This window comes from Aquarana catesbeiana, linkage group LG03, assembly GCF_042186555.1.
Source record: "Aquarana catesbeiana isolate 2022-GZ linkage group LG03, ASM4218655v1, whole genome shotgun sequence".
In the NCBI taxonomy this organism is placed as follows: domain Eukaryota; kingdom Metazoa; phylum Chordata; class Amphibia; order Anura; family Ranidae; genus Aquarana; species Aquarana catesbeiana.
The window spans coordinates 21,094,871-21,118,982 of record NC_133326.1 but is presented as its reverse complement, the minus strand read 5'-3'; the positions used below and the strand labels follow the sequence as shown (position 1 = coordinate 21,118,982).

The following is a 24,112-nucleotide window of genomic DNA, read 5'->3' as shown; positions in this document are numbered from 1 at the left end:
GTGGAAGAAGGTGCTCTGGTCCGATGAATCCAAAATCGAACTTTTTGGCCTCAATGCAAAACGATATGTTTGGCGTAAAAGCAACACAGCTCATCACACTCAACACACCATCCCCACTGTCAAACATGGTGGTGGCAGCATCATGGTTTGGGCCTGCTTTTCTTCAGCAGGGACAGGGAAGATGGTTAAAATTTAGGTGAAGATGGATGCAGACAAATACAGGACCATTCTGGATGAAAACCTGTTGGAGTCTGCAAAAGACCTGAAACTGGGACGGAGATTTATCTTCCAACAAGACAATGATCCCAAACATACAGCAAAATCTACAAAGGAATGGTTCACAAATAAACGTATCCAGGTGTTAGAATGGCCAAGTCAAAGTCCAGACCTGAATCCAATCGAAAAATCTGTGGAAAGAGCTGAAAACTGCTGTTCACAAACGCTCTCCATCCAACCTCACTGAGCTCGAGCTGTTTTGCAAGGAAGAATGGGCAAGAATTTCAGTCTCTCGATGTGCAAAACTGATAGAGACATACCCCAAGGGACTTGCAGCTGTAATCGCAGCAAAAGGTGGCTCTACAAAGTATTAACGCAAGGGGCCGAATAATTTTGCACGCCCCACTTTTCATTTTTTTATTAGTTAAAAAAGTTTCAAAAATCCAAAAGATTTTGTTCCACTTCACAATTGTGTCCCACTTGTTGGTGATTCTTCACAAAAAATAAAAATTTTATATCTTTATGTTTGAAGCCTGATATGTGGCAAAAGGTTGAAAAGTTCAAGGGGGACGAATACTTTCGCAAGCCACTGTATAACCACTCAAGTCAACCTGTGCTATGCTCATCTCTGGGATCCTTTTCATCTATGTGTAATTAATGAACCATATACCCCTGTATCCCCCAGCTGGGGGCTTATCTAACAATAGTGACTGGTTGGACACATTGCTCTACGGTGATCTTCACCGGGACCTGTGAGCCAATCCACTGCCACTTGTTTGCATTTTATTTTGCAATCTATCTTTGTATATGGTGTGTACTTGCTATACACGTGACTCAGCTGCTTCTTAATAGACAACGTTGTCTCCCTTTTAATAACAATCCAGGTGTTGGTGTTGGTCACCTATTTTTTTTACTATCTGCAATACTTATATTGTGCAATAAAATATTTCCCTTTCTTAAACAGCTTGGTCCGCCTGTGACTCTTCTCAGGGGGTCCTTTTCCCCCTGTTTCTTATTATTTAATTTAGTAATCCTAGTCTTGGAGACCGCATCATAATTGGCGAGTCTGTAATTCTAGGGACGCAGCACCTGTATGCACATCCAATTAGTGGTGCAGCGGACATGCAATAGTGAGTTGATGACCTCCATTTTCTATATGAATCTGGTAAGTTGGTCTTGTATGACTAATAATGGGAATCTGCAGGGGCGGACTGACCATTCTGGCATTCGGACACTGACCGAGGGCCCGCGGGGTCAGGGGGGCCCCATGAGAGGCTCAGTCTGCCCCTGGAGGTGCCCACAGCTTATCATGCAGATTGCGGAATTGAGAACACTATGCCCCCCCCCCCCCCCGGGGAGCAGTGAACTAAATCCTTGCTTGCAGAGAGGAGCGAGCTGGCCGGGATGGATCAGAAAGTGGAAGAGCAATCACGGAGCCATCAGCGGCAGCCATACGGGGATTATTGCAAACTGAGACAGGCGCGCCTCCGGCCACCTCTCCCCCTGGGGAACTCAGCTGAGGGGCGGAGTCATATCTCACTGCCGCGGGGGACTGTTGTGTCAGTAAGGGAGCTGGAGGCTGCAGTGCAGAGTGCACACAGAGCGGACAGACAGCGGAGCGGAGTCTCATGTTCGCAATGGCCACCCACACTGGCCTTGTGTGCAGCAGCGGGTCAGTGTGGTAATAACAGACAGCACAGCAGTTTTATGCATTATGTTTTTCTAAGAACTTGCCCTGGCCCAAGATACTCTCCTAGTCCCCCCACCCCCACACTTTCCCCTGTGTGTGCTCTCTCTCCAGTGTCCCCCTGTGTGTGCTCTCCCTCCAGTGTCCCCCTGTGTCTGCTCTCCCTCTAGTGTCCCCCTGTGTCTGCTCTCCCTCCAGTGTCCCCCTGTGTCTGCTCTCCCTCCAGTGTCCCCCTGTGTCTGCTCTCCCTCCAGTGTCCCCCTGTGTCTGCTCTCCCTCCAGTGTCCCCCTGTGTCTGCTCTCCCTCCAGTGTCCCCCTGTGTCTGCTCTCCCTCCAGTGTCTCCCTGTGTCTGCTCTCCCTCTAGTGTCCCCCTGTGTCTGCTCTCCCTCCAGTGTCCCCCTGTGTCTGCTCTCCCTCCAGTGTCCCCCTGTGTCTGCTCTCCCTCCAGTGTCCCCCTGTGTCTGCTCTCCCTCCAGTGTCCCCCTGTGTCTGCTCTCCCTCCAGTGTCCCCCTGTGTCTGCTCTCCCTCCAGTGTCCCCCTGTGTCTGCTCTCCCTCCAGTGTCCCCCTGTGTCTGCTCTCCCTCCAGTGTCCCCCTGTGTCTGCTCTCCCTCCAGTGTCCCCCTGTGTCTGCTCTCCCTCCAGTGTCCCCCTGTGTCTGCTCTCCCTCCAGTGTCCCCCTGTGTCTGCTCTCCCTCCAGTGTCCCCCTGTGTCTGCTCTCCCTCCAGTGTCCCCCTGTGTCTGCTCTCCCTCCAGTGTCCCCCTGTGTCTGCTCTCCCTCCAGTGTCCCCCTGTGTCTGCTCTCCCTCCAGTGTCCCCCTGTGTCTGCTCTCCCTCCAGTGTCCCCCTGTGTCTGCTCTCCCTCCAGTGTCTCCCTGTGTGTGCTCTCCCTCTAGTGTCCCCCTGTGTGTGCTCTCCCTCCAGTGTCCCCCTGTGTGTGTTCTCCCTCCAGTGTCCCCCTGTGTGTGTTCTCCCTTCAGTGTCCCCCTGTGTGTGTTCTCCTTCCAGTGTCCCCCTGTGTGTGTTCTCCTTCCAGTGTCCCCCTGTGTGTGTGCACTCTCCCTCCAGTGTCCCCCTGTGTGTGCTCTCCCTCCCCCACAGTGTCCCCCTGTGTGCTTCCCCCCCCCCCCGTCTCCCTGTGCAGGTGTGGCTTTAGTGTGGGGACACAGGGGTGAATATACACAATAATTCTGCGCTACCAGAAAAAACAAGTGAGCAGCTAACACAACCAGCAAGTGTAAACAATGTCCAAAAACAAAATTAGTGTAGCGCTTTGGAGAAAAATCAGATACAAAGTCTATGGACCGACAGTTCAGAATGCGTAAACCAAGAGGAAAAACATCCGTAGAAAGAAAAAATTAATTTCTTAAAATCCTCTGGAGCAAATCACATCAAGGGTGTAAACCATTTGGAGAAGGGGCCCATACACCACCACTGAAAGTGAGAAGGCTTACCGGACTAGATGGACTCAAGGCGTACGCCAGGTGGAGTCAGATAGGCTTGGGTGGTGCTGGACTGTAGGTGGTCCAGAAGGGCAACGTTGGTGGAGTGGCTTCCACAAAGCTGTGTTCCCTGGATAATACCGAACCCGAAGAGGTGAGATGAAACACACGTGGATCGTGTCCCTCGGACCAGCGTTGGAACCAGAGATGACAGCAGCAAGTGAAGGGAAAGAAGGAATGGCCAAATAGTGTAAATCCGTATAAATGGGAATTTATTAAAAAAGTATACACTCACATGTACAAGTATCTAAAAACAGCGCCTTGTTGAGTCCATCTAGTCCGGTAAGCCTTCTCACTTTCAGTGGTGGTGTGTGGGCCCCTTCTCCAAATGGTTTACACCCTTGATGCGATTTGCTCCAGAGGATTTTAAGAAATTAATTTTTTCTTTCTACGGATGTTTTTCCTCTTGGTTTACGCATTCTGAACTGTCGGTCCATAGACTTTGTATCTGATTTTTCTCCAAAGTGCTACACTGATTTTGTTTTTGGGGACACAGGGGGCTCCCATGATCTTCTATTGCCCGGGGGCCCCATGAGTTGTCAGTCCACCCCTGGGAATCTGGTAAGTTGGTCTTGTATGACTGATAATGGGAATCTGGTAAGTTGGTCTTGTATGACTGATAATGGGAATCTGGTAAGTTGGTCTTGTATGACTGATAATGGGAATCTGGTAAGTCGGTCTTGTATGACTGATAATGGGAATCTGGTAAGTCGGTCTTGTATGACTGATAATGGGAATCTGGTAAGTTGGTCTTGTATGACTGATAATGGGAATCTGGTAAGTTGGTCTTGTATGACTGATAATGGGAATAAGGAAAGTTGCTTTTGGTCAACTGACAATGGGATTCTGATAAGTTGGTCTTTTATGACTGATAATGGGAATCTGGAAAGTTGGTCAAGTGTGACTGATGGGAATTTGGTAAGTTGGTATTGTACAACTGATAATGGGAATCTGTAAAGTTGGTCTCGGCCCAATGATCATGAGAATCTGGTAAATTGGTCTTGGTTGGATGATAGTGGGAATTAGGCAAGTTGCTTTTGGTCAATTGACAATGGGATTCTGATAAGTTTGTCTTGGCCGACTGATCATGGGAATCTGGTAAGCAGGTCTTGGCCAGTCACGAAGACCAACTTACCAGATTCTCCTTATTAGTCATACAAAACATACAAGATAATGAGACTCTGGTAAGTTGGTCTTGTATGACTGATAATGAGAATCTGGCAAGTTGGTCTCAGTCAACCGATAAAAGGGAATCTGGTAAATTGGTCTTGGTTAATAGATAAAGAGATAAAGGGAATCTGGTAATTTAGTAACTGCAGTACTCTGCTGCCTTCATTGTCTCCAAATTTCAAACATTCTGTGTTTTGCCATAATGAGTTCCCAAAACCGAGCATTGATTTGTGACAGCCTTGTAGACTTTTACGTTTATTCAATACAAAAAAGCCTGAAGTACAGAGGCTTATAGCAACCAATGCAAATGATTTGTATGCATAAAAAACATATAAGGCACAGCCCATAGTTCGGGTAAGAAAATGTAGGGAAATTGGTGATAGATTACCCTGTCTTTTTTTTTTACCAGCACTTACCTAAAATAACTTGGCAGTTGCTATGATGAACATCAGGGTTGGAAGATGCACCAGGCTCCTCTACTTGTCGCTTGCGTCTTATAATAATATGTTTTCTTCCAGAGAAGGATGAACTTGGATCTGTTGAAGTATTGGCTGGTTCAATCATTACTTGGTCCTGGCCTATCTGAATATATCCAATCTACAGAAAAGACAGATCATTAAATTGACACGAGCAACAATATAAAACACACAGCAGGTTTCTGAGCGGTTAGAAATGGACTATAGAGTCCATGTTGTGAACTTTCAGTATCTTTGAGAATCAATTACATCAAGCAAGAGAAGTCAGTGATATCTTTTTTTTTTTCAAAACACAATTTTATTGATTGTAAAAGGAATTAAAAAAAAAAAAAAAAAAAAAACACAAAACAAATATATTACAAATTAAAAAGAGAGAATCCAGTATCTAGAATACAATTATACCTCCAGTACCAATATGTCAATCATGGGATAATATATAAAATTATATATATAGTCAGTAATGTCTTATTTTAAAAAGTTTTCACCGCTTGTTAGGGATATAAACTATATACGGTCATAAGTATTGGGATGCCTGCCTTTAAACGCACATGAACTTTAACCATTTCAGCTCCGGAACGTTTACCCCCCTTTCGTGACCAGGCCATTTTTTTTTGTGATACGGCACTGCGTCAGTTTAGATATATATATATATATTTTTATTTTATTTTTTTTTTTTCTGCTACATATATATTCTCGCTCATCCAGGTCTTTATTCCCACAAAGTTGGGAGCATGAAATTGTCCAAAATGTCTTGGTATGCTGACGCCTTAAGAGTTCCCTCCACTGGAACTAAGGGGCCAAGCCCAACCCCTGAAAAAACAACCCCCCACCATAATCCCCCCTCCACCAAATGATTTGGACCAGTGCACAAAGCAAGGTCCATACAGACATGGATGAGTGAGAATATATGTAGCAGAATATATATTGCCCGAAACTAATGAAGACATTTTTTGATTTTTTTAAAAAAAATTATTTTTTTTTTTATTGCATATGCTTTATAGCAGAAAAATAAAAAAATATATTTTTTTTTTTTTTCAAAATTGTTGGTCATAAAAGACCCAATAAGCGTATATTGATTGGTTTGTGCAAAATTGATAGTGTCTACAAATCATGGAATATTTTTATGGAATTTTTATTTATACTAGTAATGGCAGCAATCAGCGACTTATTGCGGGACTGCAACATTGCTGCGGACAAATCGGACACGAAGTGACACTTTTTTTGAGGACCAGTGACACCAATACAGTGATCAGTGCTAAAAAATATGCACTGTCACTGTACTAATGACACTGGCAGGGAAGGAGTTAACATCAGGGGCGATCAAAGGGTTACATATGTTCCCTGGGAGTGTTTTCCAACTGTGGGGGAAGTGTGTGGGAAGACAGAGATCCGTGTTCCTGCTTAGCAAAAAAACAGGCTCTCCATCTTCCTTTGTCACAGAACTGCAATCTACCTTGTTTACATCAGGAGTCTGCCGTTCTGCCTCTGTCAGGAATGATCAACAGGACCTGGCGGAAATCGCACCTGCCGGATCCACCAATTGGCTCCACCTGCGTCCAATCACAGCGTGAGCGGGTCGCCGGCAGAAGTGCAGAATCATGTACAGGTACCTACTGTCTGTAGGAGCCACCATCCCGCAGTATATGTACGTGGGGCGGTCAGCAAAAAGTAAATGGCACCCCAGTCTTAGTCCGTAGGGTTCATTATTGAGTTGGCCCACCCTTTACAGCTATAACAGCTTCAACTCTTCTAAACCTTGTGGACAGCCTTCCCAGGAGTGTATCTATGGGAATGTTTGATCATTCTTCCACATGCGCATTTGTGAGGTCAGGCACTGATGTTGGACAAGAAGGCCTGGTTTGCACTAATCCATCCCAAAGGTGTTCTAATCGGGTTGAGGTGCAGGCCAGTCAAATTCCTCCACCCCAAACTCGCTCATCCAGGTCTTTCTGGACCTTGCTTTGTGCACTGGTCCAAATCATTTGGTGGAGGAGGGATTATGGTGTGGGGGTTGTTTTTCAGGGGTTGGGCTTGGCTCCTTAGCTCCAGTAAAGGGATCTCTTAAGACGTCAGCATACCAAGACATTTTGGACAATTTCATGCTCCCAACTTTGTGGGAACAGTTTGGGGATGGCCCCTTCCTGTTCCAACATGACTGAGCACCAGTGCACAAAGTAAGTTCCATAAAAGACATAGCTGAGCCAGTTTGGGGTGGAGGAACTTGACTGGCCCGCACAGAGTCCTGAATTCAACCCAATATAACACCTTTGGGATGAATTGGAGCGCAGCCTGTGAGCCAGGCCTTCCCGTCCAACATCAGTGCCTGACCTCACAAATGCTCTTCTGGAAGAATGGTCAAACATTCCCATAGACACACTCCTAAACCTTGTGGACGGCCTTCCCAGAGAGTTGAAGCTGTTATAGCTGCAAAGGGCGGAGCCAACTCAATATTGAACCCTACGGGACTAAGAATGGGATGCCATTAGAGTTCATGTGTGTGTAAAGCATGGGTGCTTAACCCGTAGCCTTCCAGCTGTTGGAGAACTACAAGTCCCATGAGGTATTGCAAGGCTGTCAGTTAAACAAGCATGATGGGACTTGTAGTAGCTGAAGGGCCAAAGGTTGAGCACCCATGGTGTAAAGGCAGACGTCCCAATATTTTTGACAATATAGTGTATAAATAAATTATTTAAATTCTTTATTTAAAACTCCAACATAGTGGAGCACATGGTTACACACAGATGTGACTTGTGGATACATACATGAATGAACAGTATCAACTTTACAATTTCTAAATATTAAGAGTATTATTTAAACCACAGAAAAAAAAAAAAAGAGAAAAAAAACAAAAACCTATAAAAACAGGAAGCTACAAGCAGAAATCATGGGAGTTACTGTAGCTCCAACTCTCATTTTTCATTTTCTGGGGGATTGGTGGAATCTGCATTGGGATACATAAAAGAAGGTGGTAGGGGAAAGTGAAGAGGGGGGGGGGGGGGTCGGAAGGGGGAGGTCTAATCTTTTAAGCGCACCCTTTCGGTGCTCCAACTAAGGCCGGATTCACACTAGCTGTGGCCTCGGCTCGCAGCAGGGGTCCGGTGCGTCCCTGTTCTCCATTTCAGGGGCAAATCAGGTCCGAATTTTTGCCTGAATACGGACCTGAAAACAGAGCCAGACACGGACAGGACCTTTTTCCAGTGCGGACTGCGGCCGCCCCGGAGCTGTGTGAACCGGCTCAATTGAGAGCCGGTCACAGTCTCCTGTCATGCAAATTGGAATGCGGCAAAACCCACATCCAATTCGCACTAGTGTGAACCCAGCTGGCTTTGTCATGGCCTCTATATAAGAACCAGGGGGGTCCAGATTTTGAAGTGCTTTACTGATCGTTCCTTCAGGTCAGCTGTCGGTTGCTCCATTAACTGTATGTCAGCCATGCAGTCCAGCCACTGCTCAATGGTTGGTGGAGAGGGTCTTTTCCATATGGCCGGTATGCAGGCCTTGGCTGCACTGGGGAGGTGATTAAGTAGGGAATTTTTGTAACTTGTGACTGACATTGGGGTAACATGTAATAAGGATGCAGGGTGATCTGCAAGAGACACATCCTCCACCCTGTGAATAGTGGATTTAACTTTCATCCAGAAACCTAGTAGACGAGGGTATCCCCATAAAATGTGAAGCAGAGTACCAATTTCCCGTTGACCTCTCCAAAATGGGGGGGGGGATATGGGTTGGTGATCTCGTGTAGGACCTGTGGGGTTTGTACTACAGAGTCATAATTTTGTATCCATTTTCCCGATAAAGAGTTGGCAATGGACACCTTATGGGCACAAAAGAAAAATCTGGTCTTTCAGAAACTGCGTTAGTGTGGTCTGCAGCTCGTCTTCCATTTTACTTAAAAAGGTAAAGTTACGCAGTTGGAATTCTGAGGCCAGCATAATACAAGAAAAAGATAGGCAGTGCCCTAATGGCGTGTTGTCCAGACAAAGACTTTGAAAGGGGTGAGTTGGATGTAAGTTGTGATGTAGCCAGAATAGCCATTGGAGGTGGGAACCTAGGGGAATATACAAATAATGAAATGCCCATAGTCTGGGTACAGGTGCACTTTAAAAAGGACAGTCTACAAAGCACATAGCAGAATTAGAAGCGTGCCCTAAGCAACTTTATTATTCCTGAGTGTTCTGGATACAGCCATTGCATGTGAAATGTTTTGATCCATCAGTAGAATAGCCCAGTCCTCACAATGTCTATCTGCCATCACCATCCAGGAACCCATTTTCAACTTTTATGACAAAATGATCTTGCAGCTTACAACTTAGCTTACTAGCAATTGTAATCTTGTCAAATCTCCCTCAAAGTACGGATGGATTGCAAGCGACTTCCTAGCAGTGATGTTCATTTTCTGCAGTTGGCAGAAAAGCGATTACCGAGTATTCCTCGAAGACATGTAAAACCAAGGCACAGGAAGAGAGTCACCCAGAGCCTGGAGCTCAGGAGAGGCTTCCCTTCCCTACACAAGTCCTGCCAAGAACAATTCAAGGTTTTTCCTATAAAAATAAAACCCTTGAAACACAGGGAAGGACCTACGGGAGAGATTTATCTCAGGTACTTGTGATCATTTCTGCTTGGTTGACCTGGTAGGAGGGTGTGGATGAATCAAAGAGATAAAGTCATGAGAGGACAGATCTATCTGCATTCTAGGAAATGTTCAGCAATGCAATACCTTCCAGATCTCGACTCAGCAGAATCGAAGTCATTCAGTATGAGGTGCAGCAAAAAAATAAATAAAATAAAAATAAAAAAGGGAGGTCCGATCGCACTATATATCAGCAATCTGACGTGCACAGCGCGCTCGGATGGCTTCATACATGCAGGAACACCAAGCCATAATGGCAACAACTGTATTTCTGCTGGACATTATGTCTTCTTTGTATGAATGGTATAGAAGGTGCAAATTTTGGCATCCAATATCCTTGGCATCCAAACTTAGTATCCAGGACACCACAAAACTAGTTACGTCTCCCTGGCTTCCACAAGGCCAGCAACACTTTCACTGTAATGTCACCGTATAAAGGATTAATAGAGAATGATCTAGAGGTCTCTGTGCAGGGTCCATTTTATTAGATCAGTTTAAAAAGCAACTAAACTTTTAAATATAAACTCCGCATATAAAAAACTTAACTCATCCCAAAGTTGCCAATTCTTGATAAACTCATCACAACTTCAATCCCATGAAACATCAGCGTGTCTTCAATACTACTTTTCGGCATATCAGTCGTAAAATATTAAAAGGTCATTTCTGATTCACCAGATGGCCAATGCACCGAATACACTTCAAAAAAAGATACCTTTTGTCTTATTGGTCTCCAGTCATGTAACTGTGCCTAAAGCTGAGGGCAGCAATCTGGGAAAAGTGAGGTCATTGGTGTCCTGCAATCTTGGTCAACTGCGGGGCCTGCAGTCAAAATACAGTTGCTGTGTCAGGAGATTCCTCCATCTGCGCTATGTAGTGGGGGGATGGAGGAATCGGCGTACGGACAGCTATACTCTTTAAGAGGGTCAGGAAGACAGGAAAACCTCCAATATTAACACAGAGGGCAACAAAAAGTCTTACCAAGGTTCTAGCCTTTCCCCATAACATTACAGAAAAAAACCCGATCAATAGCCTCATCCTTGTTACAGATGAGAGTAGAAAACCTGAACCGGTCATTAGTGTCCTTGCTAGCAGGCAACAGTCACCTTCCTCCCAGTGACCACTCGCGTCAATGGCACATTATAATTTTGGGAAACGTCAAAGAATGAGATGCATCAACCATAATCTCTGATATGCAAGGCATGTGTACGAACAGACAAGAACATGGAAGCCACTATACACATCAGGATTTTCACCATTCTGTAATCTGCGGAGCTAAATCTTGGACTAGGAAACAGATGCTGACTCTAAACAAGCCTTCTGGAAAGTAGAGTAGATGAAGCCATTTAGAGGCTCTCCAAATTTAGAGTTAGGACTGCAGTTAATACTGGGGTGCTGTGAAGTGGCTCTGCAGATTACATATGTATTTGGAAATGTGTGACATCTAAACCCATTTTTAATGCACACTGTTAGACAGGATAATTTGGTTGGTTGCAAGCTGGTCAGCAAGTTCAGCTGAGAATTTTCTTTTTTTTGACATGCGTCGCCCTTATATGTGCTCCTTGCTGCCAGCTATAGGTGGGGGCAATGGGCATTTGTTTGTACTGTTGGAATACTGATGAGGGGACACACTGGACACCACTGCTGCCATAGTGCTATATACTGGGTGTCCAGTGTGTCCTGGTGCCTTTAAGGAGGGATGGGCTCCCTCCATGCTCACCTGCCCCCTGCCTATCCATTATAAAATGCATGTGCTTCTACTATGGAGGCTCTCAAAATTTAGAGTTAGGACTCCAGATACTACTCGGGAGCCGTGAAGTGGTTCTGCAGCTTACGCATGTATTTGCAAATGTGTGCAAACTAAACTCCTGCTTTTAACTAATACTGTTTGGATAATTTGGTTGGTTGCAAGCCGGTCAGTAAGTTGAGCTGGGAATTTTCTTTGGTTTTGTTTGATAGATGAAGTCATTGCTAGGGGAAGAACTGTGATGTACTTGAGAGGTCGTAAATAACCCCACATATTAAAATTAGATGTGAACCCAAGTTTTTCCAACCTAACAGGACATTGAGATTTAAGTCAAGGTCTGAGGGTTTCAGTCCTAAAGGACTGACCAACAATCTCTGCGGCAGATTGGGGCATCCGCCAAAAAAAGAAAAGAGTGAGCTGGGAGAGGGACAAGGTTGGTCACCCTCAATGCCACAGGGGTCCCAATGCTGGGTCCTTCTGGATCCTCTGTAGCAGTGGTCATCAACCCTGTCCTCAGGGCCCACTAACAGGCCAGGTTTTATGTATTACCTTGGGGAGATACAGACTAGAATACTGCAATCACTGAGCAGCAAATTGCATCATCTATGATGTATTTCAGTTATCTTGCAAACCTGGCCTTTTAGTGGGCCCTGAGGACAAGGTTAATGACCACTGCTCTGTAGGATTCTCAGGAATATTTGAAGTAGGCTAAAGATGTTTAATAAAAGACAGTTGGTGGTCTGATAGGCAGAGGCCCCCTTTTACACATATCTAAGAGCCGGTTCACACTGGGACAACTTGTCAGGCCACTTAGCCGCCTGACAAGTCGCGTTCCGTTCTGTACAATGGAACCATTCTAATAGGAGCGACTCAGGTCGCTCCGACTTAGAAAAAAGTTCCTGTACTACTTTGGGGGCGACTTGCATTGACTTCTATATAGAAGTCGTTTTGCAAGTCGCCGCTGTCGTGTGCAGGTCGCCTGAGGCAGTCGCGCTGCAAGTCGTGCTGCCTCAGTGTGAACCGGCTCTTAAGATAAGTCAGAGTCATCTGGTTTGATGAACATCAAATTGCTTTATTTCACCATAAAAAGTAACAAGTTATTGCAAGCACTGCCTGTAAATCTTAAAAAAAAAAAAAAAAAAAAACCTTCCAATATACTGTGGATGGATGCTGAGTGCTTCTATCTGAGAGAAGAACATCCCTTACAATGGTGGTTACTGGGAAGAAAGTTCCTTAAATTGATGTTTAGAAGAAAGAATGTCCTTTACATTGGTGGTTAGGGTGAAGAATGTTCCTTACTTTGGTGGTTAGTGGGGAAAAACACTACTTAGATTGGTGGTTCATGGGAAGATTGTTCCTTACATTGGTGGTCTGTGGGAAGAATGCCCCTTAGATTGGCGGTTAGAGGGAAGAATGTCCTTGGATGATATTGGTGGTTCATGAGAAGAATGTTCTTACGTTGGTGGGAAGACTGCCAGTTACATTGGTAGTCAGTGGGAAGGATTGTCCCCTTATATTGGTGGTCAGTGGGAAGGATTGTCCCCTTATATTGGTGGTCAGTGGGAAGGATTGTCCCCTTATATTGGTGGTCAGTGGGAAGGATTGTCCCCTTATATTGGTGGTCAGTAGGAAGGATTGTCCCCTTATATTGGTGGTCAGTGGGAAGGATTGTCCCCTTATATTGGTGGTCAGTGGGAAGGATTGTCCCCTTATATTGGTGGTCAGTGGGAAGGATTGTCCCCTTATATTGGTGGTCAGTGGGAAGGATTGTCCCCTTATATTGGTGGTCAGTGGGAAGGATTGTCCCCTTATATTGGTGGTCAGCGTGAAGGATTGTCCCCTTATATTGGTGGTTAGTGGGAAGGATTGTCCCCTTATATTGGTGGTTAGTGGGAAGGATTGTCCCCTTATATTGGTGGTTAGCGGGAAGGATTGTCCCCTTATATTGGTGGTCAGCGTGAAGGATTGTCCACTTATATTGGTGGTTAGTGGGAAGGATTGTCCCCTTATATTGGTGGTTAGTGGGAAGGATTGTCCCCTTATATTGGTGGTTAGTGGAAAGGATTGTCCCCTTATATTGGTGGTCAGCGTGAAGGATTGTCCCCTTATATTGGTGGTTAGTGGGAAGGATTGTCCCCTTATATTGGTGGTTAGTGGGAAGGATTGTCCCCTTATATTGGTGGTCAGTGGGAAGGATTGTCTCCTTATATTGGTGGTCAGTGGGAACAATGCACTTTTTTTTTCAAATAATTTATTAAATTTCACACTTTACAATGTAAAATGGGCATTGCTGTCAATTACATCACATTACCCCCACCTGACTGTATTCAAACAATGCACTCCTTACACTAGCGTTCAGTGGAGAGAATGCCTCCTTACATTGCCAGTCTATGAGAAAAATGCCCCTTACAGTGGTAGTCAGAATGTCACCTTTGACGGCAGCTAAAAAGATCACTGGTTTCATACGAATGGTTCTGCCAAGTGGCACTGGACACAGAACTATCTAAACACCATCAGATGGGAGGTCAATCATCCACAGCTCAAGGAAATTTGTGATGCCACATTAATTTCATAAGACATCTAACTGTTACCACTTAGATCAAGTTAAAAACACTCACTTGCTGCAATTAAAGAAACGGGGTTTGTGAAGAAAAAAAAAAAAACAAGTTCAATAATACATAGCTATAGGTTCAAGGTGAATACACAGTATAAAATTTTTCTTGAAAATTTAAAAAAGCATGTGCAATGTAATGATATAGAGGTTTCTACAAAGTTACAGAAATGTTATTATTCTACTTGGCTCTCCGACTAGAAGGAGCTTATCTACCAAAGTCATCCTTATCAGAGGTCCAGAAGAATTTTAAAAAAATGGAGACAGTTTGGAATGTAGCGCCAGAGCCATTTGCCAATCCATACTGACATCTGTCATATCAGGAATGCTTACCACTCCCAACATAAACATTATCATATGACTGCAACACACTTGTAGGTGTCAAACCGAATAAAATAATGAATCTGTCTCCTAGATATGTCACAGTAGTAAGGAGAAACTGCTAATACATAAGACATGTTCACCATTTTAGTATATTAGGTTTCTTCACCCGTAGGGTTCAATCTTCTGTTTGACAGTCAACTTACAAAATTATCCTCCGGCGAAACAATTATACTATGTATGGCACCTTGCCCCTTTGGGGTTCCAAGGATTTTCTACTAGGAAAGATCTATAACAACAAGTTACTTAGTAGCAAGTCTTTTCTTGCCATTCGGGAATAAATTTTGTTTGTTCTGAACCCAGAAAACAGCTGTCATTTGTGGGCTAATGAACTTTGGGTGGGCGAGTCCCCACTTCGAAGCTGATGTACACAAAACGGATGGGGAAGTTTGTGACATCATTATCCCAATACGGCCACATAGCCAGAATAGGTCAATGACAATGACTTATAATGACCTGTAGCCATATTGGGTCAATGATGTCACAAACATCCTCGCCACTTTGTGTATGTCCAATGCAGGGCAGGAAATCCCCTGCCCGAAGTTTATTGGCTCAGGAATGACTGGTGACTTATGAATTTGGACCCAAACTTGTTCAGAACACACACAAGCTCATTCTTACCTGACATATGAGCAACATAGGCATATGGCTTGGACAGCAATATTCATGGACATACTGTACATGGTTTGCATATTTACACTTTTTATTAATACTCTTTTAGGATTGTGACCTTTCATATTTTTACTAGAGCAGAAAAAAAAAAGACCAAGTGGTCCATCGAGTCCATCCCATTTTTTTTTTTATATATTTAAACAGGTTTTGTTCATTTTTATTTAGCTTTTCAAACTTTTAAACAGTTTCCTTTTTAAAACTTTTTGTCTAAGGCTCGGTTCTCACTGCAGCGACATGGGATACCAACTGTGAGACCCCAAGTCACATGACATGTCAAATTCAATGTTTCCCTATGAGAGCCGTCCTAACTGATACTACACAAGTCGCTGCGACTTTAGAAAAGGTTCCTGCACTACTTTAGTTGGACTTGGATGCAATTTTAGCCCTTGTACAGGCTCCTAAATAGCATCCAAATGGGATCAAGTCGGAAGGAAGTTGCAGGGTAAAGTCACAGGCAAAGTTGTACGACTTTGCCGTCGCAGCAATGTGAACCAAGCCAGAGTATAAATATGCATTTGTATCAAGCATGTTTGAATCCACTTATTGTTGACTGACTCACTACTTCTGCAGTAAGGCTATTCCAAGCATTAATTACTCTTTCAGTAAAATACCACCAAGATTAGTTTTGAAATTTCCTCCTGCTAGTTTAAGGTCATGTCCCCATGTTCTTGATTTTGGCTCCATACTGAAAACTCTGCCCTCCTGAACCTTATTCACACTCTTTTTGTATTTAGAGGTTTCAGTGATGTCTCCCCTTTCCCTTCGTTGTTGCAGACTGAACATAATAAAGTTCCTCCTGATGTGTTTTATTGCTCAGGACCTTTCACCAATTTCGCCTCTGGAGTCATTCTATCTCATCAATATCTTTATGTAAATGAGGCCTCCACAACTGGACAGAGTTCTCCCAATAGTGGCCCAGTGTCTATACGAGTGGAGTAAAGCTGGCCATCGCTGGATCGACATTTGGCAGGTTCAGCAGTGACCAGCCAAATTTTCATCCATGTGTAGCCATTCATGCTCAACAAAAGTCAATCAATAGATCGACTTCTGTCAAACAGGAATGTTGGAGAACAGTCCCAACTTTGAATACATAGTCTCAGCATAGGAGATTCCTTCATCCACCTCACTTGTGTGGGTGGCCAGCTTAGCCGCTTCATCAGGAGGGATTCTGTAGATGTTTTTCTTTTTGATTAAACAGCTGAAACCTATCTACAGAAACCCTCCTGATGAAGCGACTATGGTCCGCGAAACTAGTCGAGGATTATTAATTCTGTGATCAATCGTTCCACTGTATAATTCCCCTTCGGGGCTAAATGATTTTGTTAGTTAGATATTTGTACTGTTATCATGTTTTATCGTGTAACTGTTGATTATTTTCTGCATCAATAAAATCAACTGTACAAATTTTATATCATTGCTGATTATCTATTTTTATGTACTAATTTTTTACTGTACCGCAATAGTCCAAATGCCCTCATGTTCTTTTGGTGGCCTGATTGGGGACCAGGCTCCCAATTTCTTTATACTGAAGATTAGTGTTGTGGGCTGTACCCCTCCCTTTGCTCCTTTGGCCCCTTTCCCACGACCGTTCAGATTAGGTCCACCTGTCATTTTCAGGAAGACCTGATTGGAAAGTCCATGCATCCCTAAGGACAGGTGGGTGTAAACAGACTTGTGTCCATTTACACCCGCCTATCTCCTGGTCCAATTGAGTGTGCTAAAAAAAAAAAAAAAAAAAGTGAGATGAACTATGCTCCTCCATTTAGGTGGAGCGGATTGTAGGGTATTAGGGTGTAAACGGACAGCAGAGTCTATTTACTCCAGGCTGCCCATAGAGCAGAGCGTGCTCTGTCCATGTTCGCTCATCTGCCCTCTCTGCTCCCATCATCAGAGGATCTGTGAGCTAATCCCCTTATGATCGGAACGGAATCTGCCCCATTTGAAAAGGAGCCTTAGAGTTTGAAGATTGCCAATGAAATCTAGCTAGAAGTTTCATTTATTTTTTTTATTTTTCGGAGGAGGGGGGGGTTCCCTGCAACAGAGGCACAAAAAAACAACTTTTTTTGGTAGAGTGGAGAATGGTTGCCCTTTAGTAAATTAACTCCAATAGTCCAATCTTCTAATAGGATGCTCAACTTTAAATTCCAACTTCGGGAAACTTAAGAATTATCCCTGTCAGTGGTGTCCTTAGCCCTGCATTGGACGCGTTTCCTCCAAGAGACAGTGCACTTTCAGAGTGTGGGGGAGCACCATCCTCAAGGAGAGAAGAGGATCAAGGTCAAGGTCGGCCATAGATGGATTGGTTTTCTTTCCTGCAACTGCGGGTTGCAGGAATGAAAATCGTTTCATTCCCCCCACAACACAGTTAGTGTTGATGGAGGAATCACTCCCGCAGAGCCATTGTGTTCTCCCAGCAGGGGAAGCCGCCCCTGCTGGTAGAACACAGCGATTAATGCTTTCACAGCCACTAGCAATAATCGCAAGTAAAACCCAACAGGCTGGTTGTATCGATCAATTTGAGTACATTTGGCCTGCCCATAAATGGTTTGAATCTCAGCCGGTTCCTGGTCAACCGGCCAAAATTCAAACCATTTATGGGCAGCTTAAGTAAAAAGTGATTCTCTTCTCTCCTAGACTAAACAAGCAATTAACCTTAACCAGTTTGGACGCAGCCGCACTGCAAGGGATAATTTTCAAGTTTTCCAGAATTGGGGTTTAAATCAGCATAACTCGTGAAATCTACACCAACCTCAAACGTTTTTTGTTCCTTGTTCACACAAAATTTTGTTAGGAAATATGTAGCCGAGATGGAACTACAAATGTCCACATGACTCTAGCGTAGATAGTGATTTGCAGAAGAACAAAAAACATATACACACCAGTCCTCCGCACGCGCTGAGTGATGCAAAAGACCCGTTATGGTTCAAAACTTCTCCAGTATAGAAGCAAAGATCATCCACAGGGATCCTGGTCTGTATGTTCTCTCCGAACTCCGTTCTCTCCTCTACCATAAATCCTGAAGCCAGAAATTTGAGGTTCCTTTGCAGGTGCAAATGTAGGTTTTGACCCAAGGCTGGTAGATGGATGTACATATCATCTGGGTGGCTTTCTATGCCTCTTGTAACAGAGCGCGGCCTTCGAATGTTAGAAAAGACTGACTCATCTCCTTGCAGAGGCACCTCTCCAGCCCATAATAACTGTGGGATCACAACTTCGACTTCTGGGTCAGAGGATTCAGCTGCAAAACAAATTGTGATTCACATATGAAGGTGATGTCAGTAGCTACAATGTTTTTCCCAACCAGTCACACCAAAGCCAATGCAGCATGCAAGTCTTTACAACAATGTACTTGTGTCAGCCCAAAAAGAAATTGTATGTTCTAGGGCAGCGATCGTCAACCTTTTTTCAGTTGCGGTTACCTTTAAAAAGTATGCAAAACCTTGAGGCACCCCAGTCCAAAATTTAAATAAAATAAATAAATAATAAAGAAACTTATCAATGGGAAACCTGAGGCTGGGACAATGCACACAACCGCCTTGATCAAGCCTCCCCTCTCATCAGAGGTCCCCTATGACATTACAGCCCTCCTTCACATTAGGGTCCCCCCATTATGTCAGGTCTCCCCACCACATCAGCATCCCCCTGTACATTAGAGGGCCCCCTATCACACCAGTCACCTCATATAATCCCTCATGAGTGCACAAAGCAAGGTCCATAAGGACATGGATGAGTGAGTTTGGGGTGGAGGAACTTGACTGGCTTGCACAGAGTTCTGACCTCAATCTGATAGAACACCTTTGGAATGAATTAGAGTGGAGACTGCACTGTGCTTTTGGAAGAATGGTCAAACATTCCCATAGACACATTCCTAAACCTTGTGGACAGCCTTCCCAGAGAGTTGAAGCCGTTATAGTGGCAAAGGGTGGGCCCTACAGCCTAAGACTGGGATGCCATTGAAAAGTGATACTAAAGTCTTGGTTTTTTTTTAGTTAATACTTACCTGCTCCGTGTAGTGGTTTTGCACAGAACAGCCCAGATCTCCTCTTCTCAGGTCCCTCTTCAGTGCTTCTGGCCCTCCCTCCTGTTGGAGTGCCCCCACAGCAAGCAGCTTCCTATGGGGGCACCCGAGCCGAGCCGCAGCTCCCGGTGTCCATTCAGACACACAGCCGCTGCCTGGTCCCACCCCCTTTTGCTTCTCATTGGCTGACAGACTTTGACTGACAGCAGTGGGAGCCAATGACAGCGCACTGCTGTCTCAGCCAATGAGGAGGGGAGTCCTGGGCAGCTGAGACACTCCTGCAACATCGCTGGATCAGGTAAGTATGGGGGGGGGGGGGGGGGGCTGCTGCACACATAAGGCTTTAATATAATGCATTAAGATAAATAAAACCTTCTGCCTTTACAACCACTTTACATCCCAATACTTTTGACAATATAGTCTATATGCTTTTGTTTAATTATATATTTTTTCACCATTATCATTTGCATATAAGTGGATGTTACACTGCATTTTGGACTTGGATCTTTTAGAATCAGTCCTGAAAGGACATAGTGGAAAAATCCGCTATTTCTTCAGAACTGAAAAAAAAAGTAGGGCTCCGCTACAAATATTGTTAAAAAACTTGCAAGGTACATAGACCACCAAGAGGTGATTGTTTTTTCTCAACAAAAGTGGAGTTACACTTTAAGTGTTGCAGAATATATATATTTTTTTCAAAATGGGGGCCATAGTTCTTTTAACGTTTCTCATGCACACAGGAAGCTTTAAAAACGCCAGCGCTACAGCAGCGCTAAAAATGCTTGTTTTTTTTCCGTGCTTAGACATTAGCGTTTATCCGCGGTTTCCGGCGTTTTTCCATTAAAAACAGTCCCTATAAATGTAAAAAGGTATAAAAAACGTTAAAATGTGGCTAGACGCGTTTTGTGTCGTCTTGTGTTTTTACAACTCGTTTTTACTGCTCCTGGAAGCACAGGCTGTCGGTTTTGTTCTACTGCCCCTAAACGCTTATACCTCCAAGCGCCTCTGACCGTTTATGTGTGCATGGACACATAGGCCAATATTAAAGGGCTTTTAGAGGCAGTTCAAAAAAAAAAAAAAAAAACGTCAAACACACCTAACAGCAGCTGTAAAAACGTCCTGTGTGCATGAGCCCTAACATGAAACCCTTGTCAGGTATTCGCTTGCTTTCACAACGCATCAAACTCCAAGCAAAGCTCCATTTAGCAAATAATCTGAAATTAAAACTGGTTTTAGCACCCCAAGACTAAAAAGTGACAGTGAATGGAAGCCATACATTTAAAAAAGGGTGTATTGGAGTAACGCAAGATGATTTTAACCACTTGCTTACTGGGCACATTTACCAGCTTTCAGTGCTGTCACTCTTTGAACGACAATTGCGCAGTCATGCTACAGTGTACCCAAAATGAAATTTTTATAAAATTTTTAACACAAATAAATAGAGCTTTCTTTTGGTGGTATTTAATCACCACTGAGGTTTTTATTTATTGCTAAACAAAGGCCAAAAATGTTGAAAAAAAACAAAAAAAAAACAACAGATTTCATAGTTTGTTCTAAAAATTTTTAAACAGGTAATTTTTCTCCTTCACTGATGTGCGCTGAGGAGGCTGCACTGATGGGCAGTGATAAGCTGGCACTGATGAGGCAGCACTGGTGGGCACTAAGCAGGAGACACTGATAGGTGGCACTGGTGGGCACCGCTTAGCAGTACGGATATACACTGGTAGGTGGCACTGGTGGGCACTGCTTAGCAGCAGTGGGTGTCTATGTCTACGGGATGAACGATGTCCCGTTTTCACGGGACAGTAACCGGCTTTTTTTCTCCATGAGGAAAAAAAAAAAGGCGATTACTGGCCTCTGTTTACATCACGTGATCAGCTGTCATTGGCTGACAGCTGATCACGTAGTAAAGAGCCGGGATCCCCCCGCAGGGGGTGTGCAGGCAGCACATGCACAGGAGGACGTACATGGATGTCCTCCCGGCAATTTAGGCCCGTGCTGTAGCCGTCTTTCGGGTAGAGCGCAGGCAGAAATCGGTTAAGCAATTTAATGCAGGGGCTTACAACATACATAGACACGGGACACTGACATTTACAAGTATGAGGTCTTAGCTGACCCACAGAAGCCTATAAAAACTTAGTAAAGACAAGACTCATAATAAAGAGGACACCTACAAACTTTACCTCTTTTTTTCTTAAGGTGTTCAATAAAGGTTTTTACATTTATGAATTTGCAAACCCATATAAAAAGGTCTTTTTTTCACCCAACATGAAAAAATTGAGTTCTTTTGCTAAAAGGGGATCTCTGCACCTGAATGCTGGAGAGGGAAACCACCGAGGACCCACCAGGATACATAATCAGTTCCCGCTTCTAGAAATGATGACACACCTTCACGAAGAAGGATTTTCAGAAGGGTTAGCCAACCACTGAGTTCAAGCTCTGCAAGCTGAGTGGGAGTCAATCTCAGAGAGCCTGTGGGCACCTCTCCCTAGACCCCTACTTTGGCTTCCCGTCCCGTGACATTACTGATCGCGGTGTCCAGGGCAGTACCAAGTAAGATGCTCTTTGAATAGGTCATTCCAGTAGAACATCAGACCCACATACGGTATACGTTTAGGATGGTTGTAACAAGCAATCACAACTGAAGAATAGGGTATCAGACATCTGCCCTGGCTGAGAAGAGATCCTTTTGGAGGGAACTAACCCAATCTGACATGACTTTAAAAGATAAAACACAGCTTCCGACTGAGTAATGGTGCTCCCGTTAATGTGGTACACTGGCTCATGCACAGTGAGAATAGTCTACCAAATAACATTTCCAGCACACTCTCAACAGGGGCCCAGGAGCCTTCAGAGTGCTTCCAGTTTGCATAAAGGAATACCTCAAAAAAGTATTTGTAAGGGGAAGAGCTTTGCAGCTCTAGGAGTGCCAAGAAACCCAAACGAGATAGGATCCTCCAAATACAGGGTAGAACGCACTGCAACAAAAAGGTCCAACATGACCTCCTGTTAATTCTGAGGTGACTGCAAGACGCTCAGTTACCTAAAAACAGTCTTCAGAAATAAACTGCTGGGACTCAATCTGAGTCAGAGATGGTCATGGGGAGTGGACCAGATTTAGGGGGCTCTGGAGTAGGGACAGACCGATATCATTTTTTCGGTGTCGATACAATACCGATATTTCAGCCACCTCTCAGGCCGATGGACGATATTGTGTGCCGATAATCTGTAAATTTTTTATCTTTTTTTTAGCACTGTTATTGTTGTCACAAGGAATGTAAACATACTGACTGACCATAGTCAGTGACAGGTACTCCCTTATGAAGGGGTCGGGGGTCTACAAGACCCCAAACCCCTCCTCTGCACTTGAAAGTATTCAAAACATCAAGGATCTGCGTTTTTGAATACTTTATATTTTTTAAAAATGGGGCCTTTAAGATGCCAGTAATCCGGGAAGTGATGTCATGACATCGCTTCCAGGTTACTAGATCCGAGACCCGAACTAAGCTTTGCCGTTGTTCAGCTGGGAGGGTCAGAGAGACTCTGTAGGGGATGTTGTTGGAGCGCATCTGTTGTCAACGTGTACAAATAGTTTAGCGCACATGGTCAAAAAGTTCTGAGTGGAGGTCCCTGAAGAAAGGGCAGGGGATTCTTGTGAAGACCCTATAACTATAGGGGTACCAGGCCCCACAGTACAGGTGCCAGTTCTCTTGGAAGATACTAAGTAGATGTCTCCAGAACCACTTGAGTATGGGCTGGCGTCCTGGATACCAACGGGACTGTTCCCTCTGTGTCTATGTGCATATATGCTGCTGTCATGTAGCAGTAAAGCAGCGAGGCCCAAAGTACGAGGGAAGGTCTTGTTGGTGACCAGGTCACTGTAGTTGTGCAGTGGATGAGGGCTATAGACTGGCATTCCACAAGGTGCTTGCAAGCAGGAGCAGCAGTGGGGTGGTGCTTCCTCTAAGCTTAATATCAGGGAACGGGAGCCCTTTAGCGTTATCTTTATTGCTGTGAAAATCGGCGGTGGTGGTGAGGTAGCTACCAATGCTGTAGCCCGACTGACCCTACTCACAGTAACACAAAGTAAGTCTTCAAAGACAAGGTCACGCTAACTTTTACCACCACACTAAAGTGCGGGGCCTTCTTAAAACATGGGCACAGTACAGTGCCTGGGGGCCCCCATGATAATCTTGCATTACATCATACGTGCCAACTGTTCAGGATTGGCTGGGACAGTCATGCTTTTTACTAAGCTATCCCAGGATAGCCGTCTACTAGGCAGCGTCCCGGAACCTGTACTGCGTCCTCCTGATCCCCCATGTACTGTGCCCTCCACCTTCCCCCTCTGTACTGTGCCTTCTTGCCCCTCCGCCCCCTGTACTGTGCCCTTTAATTTATTTATGGCATTTATTTTAATCAACATGAAGACTATTGTTTAAAATTTATTTTTTTGAAAGTACTAATAAATATACAATTCTATCAACTATTCATACTTTAATTAGAAGGAGTAGCAGCATAAATTGAGGCAGGCTGGTACGGGCCCAAGTGCATTACTTTGCCCAGGGGCCCATGATGCTATTAAAACGGCCCTGCTCAAGTGTGCTTTAACACATTCCCGAGCTCTTTATTTCATTTAAAAAGGTACTGTCCTTGGTCTCATCAGTACGCATGTGCTGTAATGTGCTAGCATGACTAGCATGCACAATGACAGATGGCTGAAGTCCTGCAGGCATAAGCATATCTACCTATGTCACTTACTTAGATTCGTTATGGAACAAATGCCTTTCTTTCTTGTATTCAATGGCACGTATGCATCCAGAAAAAAAAAAAAAATTCTACGTAGCTTCTAAATATAACAGAACATTTCTTGTAAAAAAAAAATATAACAGAACATCAATGTATATCATGAAATGGCAGGTCTTCAAATCAATACGAGATAGGTTTAGTAAAATAATAAAAGCTAAAAGTAATACTTAAGGCTTCTAAGCATTGCATGC

The 24,112-nt window shown here is 44.2% G+C and overlaps 1 protein-coding gene across 2 annotated transcripts in view; it reads right to left on the bottom strand.

Annotated features, from left to right (window-relative positions):
* ADAMTS17 (ADAM metallopeptidase with thrombospondin type 1 motif 17) overlaps window positions 1–24,112 on the bottom strand; it is a 407,931-nt gene that overhangs the window by 364,165 nt on the left and 19,654 nt on the right. For both annotated transcript variants that reach the window (XM_073618375.1, XM_073618376.1), the window contains exons 2-3: window positions 17,974–18,332; window positions 4,994–5,174 (exon numbers count right to left, since the gene is read on the bottom strand). In XM_073618375.1, the coding sequence (XP_073474476.1) occupies window positions 4,994–5,174; window positions 17,974–18,332 (540 nt within the window). The remainder of the gene's footprint in view (window positions 1–4,993; window positions 5,175–17,973; window positions 18,333–24,112) is intronic.